The sequence below is a fragment of the Anabrus simplex genome, chromosome 6 (assembly GCF_040414725.1).
Source record: "Anabrus simplex isolate iqAnaSimp1 chromosome 6, ASM4041472v1, whole genome shotgun sequence".
NCBI lineage: Eukaryota > Metazoa > Arthropoda > Insecta > Orthoptera > Tettigoniidae > Anabrus > Anabrus simplex.
In genome coordinates this window covers 184143715-184156492 of record NC_090270.1, presented here as the reverse complement: position 1 = coordinate 184156492, position 12778 = coordinate 184143715, and the positions used below count along the sequence as shown (strand labels likewise).

Sequence of the window (12778 nt, the reverse complement as noted above, 5' to 3'; positions counted from 1 at the left end):
TTTGCTATGATCTTTTCCAATATCTTGAGGCAGTGTGGCAACAGGGTAATTCCTCTGTAGTTTGTACACTTTCTTCTGCTTCCTTTCTTGAATACTGATATGATCAATCCTTTTTCCCATTCATCTGGTATCTTATTTTCTCTCCAGATTACTCCCAGTATTCGATGTAGCCACTGAAGACTTTGTATGCCTGCTGCTTTGATTATATCTGCAGATAATCCATCCACTCCTGGTGATTTTTCTCCTTTCATAAGCTTCACAGCATTTTCTGTTTCTGACCAAGTAATTGGTCTTTCTTTTTCTCCATGTTTGATAGGTTCATTGTTTTCATGCTTTTCTTCATTGCCATTTACCAACTTGTTGAAATAGTTTCCCATTTATTCTCTGATGTTTTCTATTTTCCGGATTAGGGTTCCGTCCTCTGTTTCAATTGCTTTAATATCCTCTTTGTCTGATCTCCCACTCTTCAATATTCTATACAACATCTTTTGATTCCCTTTTGAGTCCTCCTCTAGTTTTTGTGTGAACATCTTCCAACTCTTATTATTCTCTTCCTTCACAATTCTCTTCACTAATAATTTCTTATCTCTATATATTTGTTTGAGGTCAGCTATTTTTGGTTATCTTGTGGTAGGACACCTTGCATTTGTTTTTGCTTCTCAACATCTTTATGTTTCTTTACCATATTTCGGTCTTTAATAGCTTCTCTTACCGTACTTTTTTACTCCACCAACTGGTCTCTTTCTTCCTACTCTTGTTTTACCATAACTCACTAATGTTGTTTAAACAGGTTCCATTCCTCCTGTGCACTTTGTGTTTCATTTCTTGGTACCTTTTCCATTACTGACTCTTGAAAAAGCTTTTTTACTTGCCTCATCTTTCAATTCCCAATCTTTTATTCTTGGTATATATATATATATATTTATTTTTTTGTACTTGGTGTTCGCACAACCTTATGGTTCAAGTCAGCTATTAGTAGCCTGTGATCGCTGTCTAAACATTCAGTGGGAATAACTTTTACATCTCTCTCGCCTTCTTCACTACTTCTATCTGTTTATTACACAATCAATGACTGTTTTAGTTCTTCCATCCCAGCTGTATCTGGTTATTTTATGGCTGTCATTTAAGTTTGTCCTGTCCTGTATGCATTCTTAGAATTTGTATTTCTGGAAGTTGTTTGGTATCCCGTTCCATCTTTGTTACTTACAAAAGGGTTTGTAGGTGTAGAAACTAGAAATAATATTCCTTTCAATTATATATTACATTAATTGCATCTGTTTCTTAAATCTCAGTAAAACTCACTTGTGCTAATAAGTCCATGCTACAGAGAGATCATACTTGAATGGCAATCATCTTTACTTGTTGGTAAATGAGAAATAACCAGGATTCATACAGCAGTGAAGTTTTCTTCAACCCAGAGTTAAATTTAATTGGTTCGATCAGCCAAAAGTTTATATTATCAGAACATATGTTTCTGTGGCAAACTTTCATATATTACTACTGCAACAGGTACGTGGTGTCTTTCTGTGAAAGGAATATTTCTCACCTTTAGCAGGTAGCAGGTAGCCTTGACAGTGAAAGACAGTATTTTGAATAAGGCAGCATGTCGTGGGACTCCTTAATTTCACTCTTATCTGAATGGTCACGTTGCCAGGATTTTTGTTTCCTGGAAAAGTGAGAGCAACTGAACTAACCTCCCCTCTATCCTTCAACTGCCCTTAAGGAATACAGACTTCTAAATTCAACATGTAGAAATTAAATAATAAAATACTGTCCTTTGTTAGCTCTTTGCAATCATTTCGCGCATATTAATTCCAAGAATAGCGTGCGTTTATGGTAGCATTTAAGATTTTTGCAACTCTTGCATAATATCATGTTCTTAAAGTAGTAGTTCAAGGTTTTGGAATAGATTTTTCCTGTCAAGATGAGAAGCCACTAAACGGAAAGCTACATTTCTTCTAGGTTCACACTTGGAAGACAAAAAGGGACTGTGCTGAATGTTGAGCAAAGAAAGGGGAAGAGAACCCCAGTTTTTTAGATGTGAAAGTTCCACAGTCTGTTAAATTACTATTAAGTTATTTTTTCCAGGTTGAACCATGTTGTTTTGTGTACTTTACGTACAGGTTGCTGACATTTCAAATACCTTGCAGTATTCTTTTTCAAGGCAACCGATGTACCCCTACTCGATCAGAGAAAATCAGTCTCCCTAGGCAACTAAAATCAACTATGAAGGTGTTCACTGTGCCTCGCCTTTTGTAGTCTCTCCTCCCTCCTAGCTACCGCAAGCTGTTAGCTTGTCGCCTGCAAGTAGTTAAGGTTAAGGATTTTATTTTTTTCCTCAGTCTAATTTTCTTGCAGCTGACCAACTGTATAGTGAATATATTGAACATACTGAATTTTAAAATACCAATATAAATGGTTTGTTATTAGACATTATAAATTTTCCAGCTAATTCATTCCTGGTTGCCAGCGTTTTGCCCTTGTGTGCTAGGTTGGGCTCATCAGTTGGTACCTAACACACCTACCAAGACGCTGGCTAGTGCATACCATGGAGGCCACTGCGTAGGCTACTTGGAGCCACCAGCAGTGCCAATGCACTATGAGAGACTTTGTCTCTTTACCAAAAATTGATGCCTGCTGGAAAATTAGCTGGAAAATTTATAACGTCCAACAACGGACCATTTATATTGGTATTATAAATTTACTCATTCGGGACAAATATTTCAGATTCCCTATGGGAATCAACATCTATATCATACAGAATTTTAACATATGGTTCTTATCCCTTAGGCCTGTCTTAAGAGACCTTGCAAGAATTCTAACTCTACTGAATCGCTCCGAGGACCAAATTCTTTCGCCTCCTGTCGATTGGGAGACCCTTTTGGCTTGGGGAGAACGTGTACTCCGCAGGTATAAGAAGCAAAACCCACATCAGGTGCGTACTAATTGTATAATTTTCTTTAGTACACCTTAGTTTTGCCATAGATGTAGGCCTACCGCTGGCAGCCCTTGGCTGTTACAGTGGCATACAATCATGGTTACAATGTTGTTGATGTTTTCATCTCGTGAAGACATAATATTTGGTTTCTGTAGAGACAATGGTGAAACAAATGCTACGATGATGAATGGAGTAAGATTTAAAATATCTACATGACAATTTACTACAATGGTTTCTGTCCAGACTTGGTGGTGGAATGGGGACGTTCAGCTAGCTACGAAAGCAAAGAGAGAAGCTTTTAAGACCTGGCAATGAACAAGACATAACAAGGATCTCCAGCAGTATAAAACACTCAGATCAGCTGCTAAACATGCAGTCAGGGGCCAACGACCTCGATGTTAGGCCCCTTAAAACAACAAGCATCATCATCATCAGCATCATCAAACATGCAGTCACTACTGCAAAGAACTACTAATGTGGACGCCCAGTTTATGGACCTATCCCAGCCATTACCATTCAAGAAGACTTAGGGATGCAAAACATGAAAAATAACAAAGCACCAGGACCAGATGATATACCATCCGAGGTCTGGAAGACAGTGTGGAGCTGAGATTCTCATGAAGCTGTTTAACAGAATTCTACACAATGGTAGCATACCTGCAATTTGGTTGACCACACTACAGTCCCTATCTGAAAAGCCAAAGGTGACGGTGAATGCATCAATTATCGACCAATACGTTTATTGTGTCATACGATGAACATTTTTTAACGTATTCTTGATCATCGCCTACAAAACATCGTACAAATTTCTACAAACCAATGTGGCTTTGTCAAAGGGGTCAGTACAACTGATGCTATTCATACAGCCCATCTCCTGATGGAGAAAGAGAGAAAAACAAACCACTACACCTAGCCTTTTTGGACTTAGAAGAGGTTTTTGACTGGATACCACATAAGCTTATTTGGAAAGCCCTCTGATTCCATAATGTTCCAGAAGCCTATGTCCAATGGACCCAACTTTTCTATGACAAAGTCACCAGGGTGATTTGCTGTCCAATAGGGATCTCGCCCTCATTTCCTATCAATGTTGGGGGTCATCAACGTTCAGCACTGTAACCTCTCTTATTTATCCTATGTATGGATACAGTAACAGCTGACATCCAGATGCCATATCCGTGGACCATCTTATATGCTGATGATGTGTTCCTTGCAGATCAGTCCTGAAGGAATCTGGAAATTCTTCTGCAAATTTGGAAAGACCATTTAGGGGAACATGGCTTGCACCTTAACAACACTAAAACCGAGTATGTGCAATATGGCTTGCAGACTGCTGATAGTATTTGCATCGATGGGCAACCAATTTAAATACCTTGGATCACTGATCACCTCAGATGGAAAGACATTACAAGACACCCGAGTACGAGTAAATGCTACATGGCTAAAGTGGCGTTAGGTCACTGGTATGCTATGCGACAAGAAAATTCCCACCTGCCTGAAAGGAAAAGTCTACAAATCCATGGTCCAACCAGTTACACTCTATTGGTCGGAATGTTGGCCTGCAACTAAAAAGCATGAGCAGGTTCTACATGGTATGGAGATGAAAATGTTACATTGGTCACTGGGTCTTACAAGACTGGACCATGTCAGAAATAAAGATATCCAAAGGCGATTGGGAGTGGCAGCTATCCCAGAGAAGATGCGAGAAGCACGACTTACATGGTACGGTCATGTCATCTGAAGCCCTGCAGACTCAATGATACATACAGCCCTCTAATTTGATCCTGAAGGTTCCCGATCCCGAGGTCATCTCAAGAAGTGATATTTCGAATGCATTAAGGAAGACATGCGTCTTCTAGGCATCACTGAAGCTGACGCCCTTGATCGCAGAAAGTGGAGGATGGTATGTTTAAAAGCGGACCCTGCACTAATGCGGGACTAAACACGAGGAAAGAAAAAGGTTACTGTCCATAGGTTCATTAAAAATTTCTGACAAAATTGCATGATCACACTATTTCAGCATCAATATACTGCAGTTTGTCACTCAGGCAGTTGGATTTTGTAAGTTCCAGTGGAAGTTATCTTTGCTTTAGGGTTTATGGACGTGGAGTGGTTTTGGGCAGAGGTTTAAAGCTGAATGTTCTTCCTGATGTCACGCAATTTTGCAGGTGAACCCACTGGTGAATCAGCTGAGATTTGAACCTCAGTCTACCAGGCAGACAGTCGGTTGCAAAGATACACTGCACTAGTCTTTGCTCCACAGATAAATTCATGTAAATGTGGAAATACTTACAAGTCTCACTAAAGTGGTGAACCGTAGAATAAGTTGACAGATGTTGTTACAAAGACACAGTATAACTGCAAGTCTTGTAGAGACAAAATGTACAAAGCCTATTCTTTAATTAAGGACTGCTTGTATTTTTTTTTTTTTTAAATCCTGCGTGTTTGGTCTTTCACACATTTATACTGAGTTCCAGTATCCGTGTGCACAAACAAATGCTTGTTGCCAGCAAGTCAATAAATGGCATATCACATCATACTAAAGTGACTTCTCCATGATCCTTAAGGATAACATTTTTTCTTTCTTTAGGAATAAGAATTTAAATATTAAAGAAAGGAACAATTTAAAGAGCATATTTACTTCTATTTCCTAACAAATTTCTCTCTTTTTCAGGTTGCTCAGGCCCAACTTGTGAGTTTCTTGCAAGTTCCGATACAAACCAACCCTTCTTCACCAGTCACAGCAGTGGACTACCAAACAAGTCGAAGAGAACTCACCACATTTCAGCCCTTCAACGGCAGTAGTTCTGTGTCTCCGAATAGTATTAATAAAAATAGCAATAATAATAGTTCGACATTACGAACCTCAAACCAAAGTTTACAAGAACTTGCTATCTCCACATTTAACAGCAATTACAACAATGCCCCCATGGCAAATAGTTTTAATAATAGTAACGATGTTGTGTTGAGGAGGGATGCTGCCCTGCTACAACCATCGCTTATAGACAGTAACAATGAATTTAACCCTTGTTGGGAATTCAATCCTCAAAATTACACAATACTTGCAGAATGGTCTGCAAGTAGAGATTACCTTGTAGATGATGACTTTTTCACTTTGGGGTTCCGACCCCAAGACGAAATTACTACTGAGCTGTGATCTTGATGATAATTTTATCTGTCTTCTTTTCAGAGGGACCAAATAGATAATAATGTTACCCCATCATGGCAGGTGTTGTAGACTGATGTGGTGTTGTTTGAAGGGACATAGTCAACCAGCAAGAACACAAAATTTCTATGACAGAATAGTGCCCTAGAAGTAACCAGAACTTCCAAAATAATATTATTTACACTGAACAAGATAAGTTGTGCTGGAGATGTAAGATCTACATCTTCCACAAATGTCTAACAGTATGTTTTGGACACATCAGCAATATTTAAGTTCCTGCACATCTTACAATGTCTCTGAAAACCATCAAAAGTAGTTAGTGGGTCGTAAAACCAATAACACCTTACAGTGCACGTGATGCTGGAAATCTATTATCCACGATTTTCCAAATTACTGTGTGTGAGCTGTACAACATCCCAAAGACCTGTAAATAATTCACATGTGTTAAACTTCAGACTTAAAACTTCAAAAATATTAGCTTCATTCATAGTATGCTGTAAGAACAGTGTCTCAGTAAGGTGTTCCTTGGTTAAATTTCATTGCTGTAAATATCAGCTTCCAAAAGCAAGATTAATACTATTCTTTTCTGGCTTTGTTCATGCTACTCATTAAACCCTATTTCAGAATCTCTGAAAGAAAGTACACAAGGCATAAAATCCATTAAAAGGGTCTAGGCCTGTCAAGATGACTGCTGTCCAGCCAGATAACCTAGAGCAGGGATGGCAAACCTATGCCATGCGTGTCACTAGGCGACACGAGAACACAATTTTGGTGTATCACACCTGTCGGTGTCATATGTTACGTACACATGCTATGTGACCCTCTTAGACTGATCACAGCAGACTTGTTGCGTCACTCAAGGAGCGGAGCGAGGGATCCATTCGGCCGTGGACTGATTCTGATGGTTCGGTCAGCTTCCGCTTTGAACGCTAGCGCTGTGCCATGTCCGGGGAGCCATCTGGTGACGAATGAACGTACTATTTCCACTTCGATTATAATGTCTAAATTTCAAAAAATCATTGTTTAAGAAGCCTTTCTCGTGGACAGTCGAGATTTTCTTCTGATGACGCAGAGCACAGTTCTCTGCGAAACGTAAAGAATTTCACCTTATTTTCTTGACACGGCATAAGTCCAAAAGCCTATACAGTGTCATGTCTATAAGTACGGGCCATGAACATCAATGGCAAGAGTGTTCATGTCACAAAACATTGAACATTACACAAAACAGCCTAGTTCTTTTGTATCATCTTTCTGGCCAAGGAATAATATCAGTGTGGCTGTTTCCATCTGTCTCATTGCATAGCAAAGCATGCATGGGAAATCACTTTCTGACGGTGAGTTCTTGAAATAAACTTCCTTATTGATGTCCGACACATCATTTGAAAACTTCCCTAACAAACAACAAATAATTAACAGAATGAAAGGAATGCCAGCTGGACTACTGTCAAGGAGAGAATAATAAGAATAAGTGAAGAAGTTTTGGAGCAGTCGAAAGCTAATTTGGATAACTCCCAGATGTATGCACAACATTTTGATGAAAGCATGGATGTGACCTTACAAGCAAGGATAGCAGTTTTTTTCTGATTTCCTTGCAGAAATATGATGAGGTAGAAATTAGTTAAATTATTGAGCATACGAACTATGACAACGTGGGAAAGTAATGAAGCTAATGGAGGAAGTGAAGTCCATTGGCAATATTAGTATTTTTGGTTTTTATATCTAATAATATATATCTTTTTAAAATTTGTTTTATGTTGCACCGACACAGATATAGGCCTTATGGTGATGATGGGATACGAAAGGCTTAGGAGTGGGAAGGAAACCGCCGTGGCCTTAATTGAGATACAGCCCCCAGTATTTGCCTTGTGTGAAAATGGGAAACCATGGAAAACCATCTTCGGGGCTGCCGACAGTGAGGCTCGAACCCACTATATCCCGGATGCAAGCTCACAGCTGCATGCCCCTAACTGCACAGCAAACTCACCTGGTAATAATATTTAATGATGAAGTGTGTAACAATGGGAGCTAATTATTTATTTATTTACAAATAATAATAGGTATTCTCAAAACTTACATATTTAAAAATGTATTTTTTGCAGTATTTGCAAAATATGACCACAGAACATGCAATCAAATGTATTTACAAGATATATATCTAATAAATAAATCAGTAAATGAATGAAATAAATAACATATTATGAAACATAATTGGGAATTTGGTAAGGAAGTGAGGGTGGGGTTGGTGTAGGTTGTAGCCATTCCTTAAAGGAAAATAACAAGTCGCACAGTCAACAGTTGAGAATAATAAACCAGACTTAAAAATGGCACACTTGTTGGAAAACGTTTGCCATCCCTGGCCTAGAGATATTGTATGTCATGTGGTCAGCTTGACATACTCTTCAGTTGTACTGTTTTTTTTTTGCTAGTTGCTTCACGTCGCACCGACACAGATAGGTTTTATGGCGACGATGGGACAGGAAAGGGCTAGGAGTGGGAAGGAAGCAGCCGTGGCCTTGGTTAAGGTACAGCCCCAGCATTTGCCTGGTGTGAAAATGGGAAACCACGGAAAAACATTTTCAGGGCTGCCGACAGTGGGGTTCGAACCTACTATCTCCCGAATACTGGATACTGTCCGCACTTAAGCGACTGCAGCTATCGAGCTCGGTAGTTGTACTGGTAAGCTCTCATAACTAGGTCTGCTACCTTTCAATCAGACTGACTGCTCCTCAGTGAACCCCATGTCACCTCTCAGTCTAGAATTAAATCCTTGTACATATCAGAAATTGAACCCAGAGGCTCCAGGTAAGAGATGGACATGCTACCCCTACATCACACAACAGATAACCTTGATGTTAATGCTCTAAAAACTGAATTAAAAATTGCATGGCAATAATACTGACTTTGTCAGAGTTACATACCACATGTATTTGTGCTTTTCATAATTTTAAAAATCAATCAATCATTGCGTTTAGGATTGTCGCCCAGGTGACAGATTCTCTATCAACTGTTTACATAGTCTTTTCTTAAAATTTTTCAAAGAACTTGGAAATTTATCAAACATTTCCCTTGATAAATTATTCCAATCCCTTATTTCTAATCCTATAAATGAATATTTGCCCCAATTTGTCCTCTTCGATTCCAACTTGATTTTCATATTATGTATGATTTTAGCTCCACTCAAGTTTATTCATCTTCTAATGTCATGTGGAGGATCTGTGATTGAGGACAAAGGACTTTTAGCCCCTCAAAGAACAGGGAGGGTCATAAAGTCTCTCTGTACGTCACTAAACCTAATACCGTCACGGTAGGAAAGAACACGAGCTGATGCACACAGACAGGAAAATGGGGAAGATGAAGAGAGGGACCTAGCACATGTAAGTGGTAAGGCCACACTCAGGGTGTGTTTGCAACTTCACATAACATATGAGTAACAACACAGTAAAGGTTTCCACCTATTCAATACAAATATATTCACAATATTTTAAAATTACATAGAACTAGTAGGGGTCGAAACTAGTTCTATGTAATTTTAAAATATTGTGAATATATTTGTATTGAAAAGGTGGAAACCTTTACTGTGTTGTTACTCATATGTTATTCTCAGTTCAATACGGACCTACAACATGAAATTTATAACCCTTAATGCAACTTCACATCCCACAACTTGCAGGCTGCTAGGAAAGAGTTGACGGCATTAATACTAATGCACTTCATTTTTACTTCCAGGTTATTTGTTTTTTGTTTTTTTTGTTTCAATGTAAAGCAAAAGCAAGCAAAGTCACCTCAGCACAGGCCATGAAGGCCCTTGGAGAGTGGAAGGTAAAGGCTTCCACCATCGTTAACCTCGGCACGTGATGGGATAGACTGGTTAGCTCTACGCCCGGCCACCTTTGCCCCCAGGAATTAACCTGGTACTCATTTTTGGTGCAAGCTGAGTGAACCTCAGGGCCATATGCACCTCCGGAAGTGGAAATCTCGTTTCTTAAATTTTACTACTTCCTGACGGGGATTCGAACCCACGTCCTTCTGGGCGAACCAAGTACGCCTTTACCGCCTCGGCCAGGCAGCCCCTTCTCAATGTAAAGATGACTGAAAATTTATCCAGGTGTCTTACATGCAAGTATACATACTGATGGGTACAAAATGAATTTCTATTGACCTGAACTCCAATTTACACCAGTCATGTAACACTCTTACAAAACACGTTTCGGTTGGCATCTTTTAATACACAAATTATCATATTCACTCTAAGAAATTCAAGTTTCAAGTTAATGTATATGTCTCTCTTGGGAAGAAAAAAAAGAGAGTAATATCTTTGAACAGGCCATGAAGGCCCTTGGAGGAATCAAGGTAAAGGCTTACAACAGTATCTGTAACCTCAGCACTGACTGGGATAGAGTGGTTAGCCCTATATCCGACTGCCTTTTCCCCCAAGATTCAACATGGTACTCATTTTTGGAGTAGGTTGAGTGAATCTCAGGACTATGTGCCTCTCCTGAAGGAGAAATCTCATGTCTAAATATTTAGACTATCTGGCAGGGAATCAAATCTATGTTCTCCTGGGTGAGTGAAGCATATCCTTACCACCTCTGCTAGGCAGTCACTTCTCTGGTGACACAGCTAGAGGTTATTTTCTCTTCTGTCTCAATTCTCCACATTTGTCAACAGTTGTGGTAAATAAATGATAACACTCATTTTTCTAAAGAAGAGAAATTTGCTCTCATCAGACATAAATATTAGGTATTTGAAAAGTTGTTTCTGAAAGCATATGCATGAAGCATGGAATTGTATGGAAATGAAACATGGACAAAAGATGGTGTGAAAAATAGAGATAATGCTTGTTGTTTAAAGGGACCTAACATCTACGTCATTGGCCCAAAAATAGAGATGCCTTTAAAATGTAGTGTTTCATAAGGAAGTTGCACAAGAAATAGACATATTAGCTCATGAAGAAATAATTGAGATGATGAAGAAGAGAATAGTTTGGCAATACTGTATTTGACCAGAAGAAGTGAGATATTGATACAACACATCTTGATATACCTAAAACCCATTCACTTAATTCAGGAATGAAGTGTGTGAAATAAATATGAGGAGCCAGAACTCTATGGTATGGACTGCTGTTCAAAAAAAGAACACAGTCAATAATAATAATAATAATAATAATAATAATAATAATAATAATAATAATAATAATAATAATATTTTCTTTTACGTCCCACTAACTAATTTTACGGTTTTTGGAGACGCCGAGGTGACAGGATTTTGTCCTGCAGGAGTTCTTTTACATGCCAGTAAATCTACTGACATGAGGCTGATGTATTTGAGCACCTTCAAATACCACCGGACTGAGCTAGGATCGAACCTACCAAGTTCGGGTCAGAAGGCCAGAGCCTCAACCATCTGAGTCACTCAGCCCGGTGAGCAACCATCATGTGCGATTTTAGCATTTCTCATCATGTTTATTCTTAAAAAACAGCAACATAGTCTATAATAAGAACTCACCCTGATATGAAAAACTGATTTTATCATAAACAGTCTAATATAATCGAGCGTAGATATGTTGGACAACGATTTTTAAGAACATCTAATTACCATATACCATTTTTAACATTTAAGCCATCCATTCCGTTTTACATTTTAAACAATTTGAATGGAAAAAAAAATGTTTTAATAGACATAAATAATCTTATTGATTATTTTTAAAGTGTTAAATTTATATATTTTTATCAATATTCTTTTGTGATATACACCAGGATCAGGGCCCTGACCCACCAATGATTTATGTTAACTATTGCTGATGATGCTCACAAAGTTGAGTGAAACATGTCCAATTTGTGATTAAATGGTTTCATCCTAAATATAAGGATTTTGTGTATTGGAAAGGTGGTTCATTAATTATAATAATTTGATACTCTGAACTCCAATACGGTTGGCAAATGAGATTTATAACTAGTAACATTTTGAGGATCCAACAATCTCTGGGCTGAAGACTTAACAGATAAAAGAAATGGAAAGGAAAAACCAAGTGACAAATATTTGATTCTAAAACTTAATATGAATCACTTGTTGTTCTAAATTTCTTAAAAGTAAGTCAGTTTTAAATATGTTCTGCTGTTAAACAACAAAACTAATGAGAAATTCAAATATCCCCACTTATAAACAGACTACGACACTGTGATTACATTAAACTTTTCACTGGTGTGGAACAACCATATCTTTACAATAAACATTCATTATCGCATAAAATTTCTGTAAATCCTAAATTATAAGTTTAAAAAAAATTGTCATGTTAGCAAAGGACAGAGCACCATGACTCAAGCATACCATTAGTTGCCATGTTTGATATTGTTGGACATGATTCTTACACTTTCCTCATTTTAGCCTAATCTCATTTAACAGCCATAAAATGTTATGTCATGTAACTGCAAATAATGTCATGTAACATTGGTTCATTTATCATTATTTACTCTTATACCGATACAGTTGGGTCAGGGCAACTAGGGTTCCTCTCTGTATTACTCTATCTCCTCACTACTCCTCATCAGTTTTCCTTGACCTCTCTTTCTTTTCATGTATAATTCCATAATTTGCAATGACATTATTTTATTTTTTCATTTGTTTAATACATAAAAATCATATCAGGCTATTTCTTTATTTTCGTATGTCATCATTTC

The 12778-nt window shown here is 38.0% G+C and overlaps 1 protein-coding gene across 1 annotated transcript in view; it reads left to right on the top strand.

Annotated features, from left to right (window-relative positions):
* Positions 1-6092, top strand: part of T48 (FU domain-containing protein T48) — a 368079-nt gene extending 361987 nt beyond the window's left edge. Inside the window, exons 5-6 of the mRNA XM_067149178.2 lie at positions 2791-2935; positions 5610-6092. Coding sequence (XP_067005279.2) covers positions 2791-2935; positions 5610-6092 — 628 coding nt within the window. The remainder of the gene's footprint in view (positions 1-2790; positions 2936-5609) is intronic.
* Positions 6093-12778: the final 6686 nt, after the last annotated feature.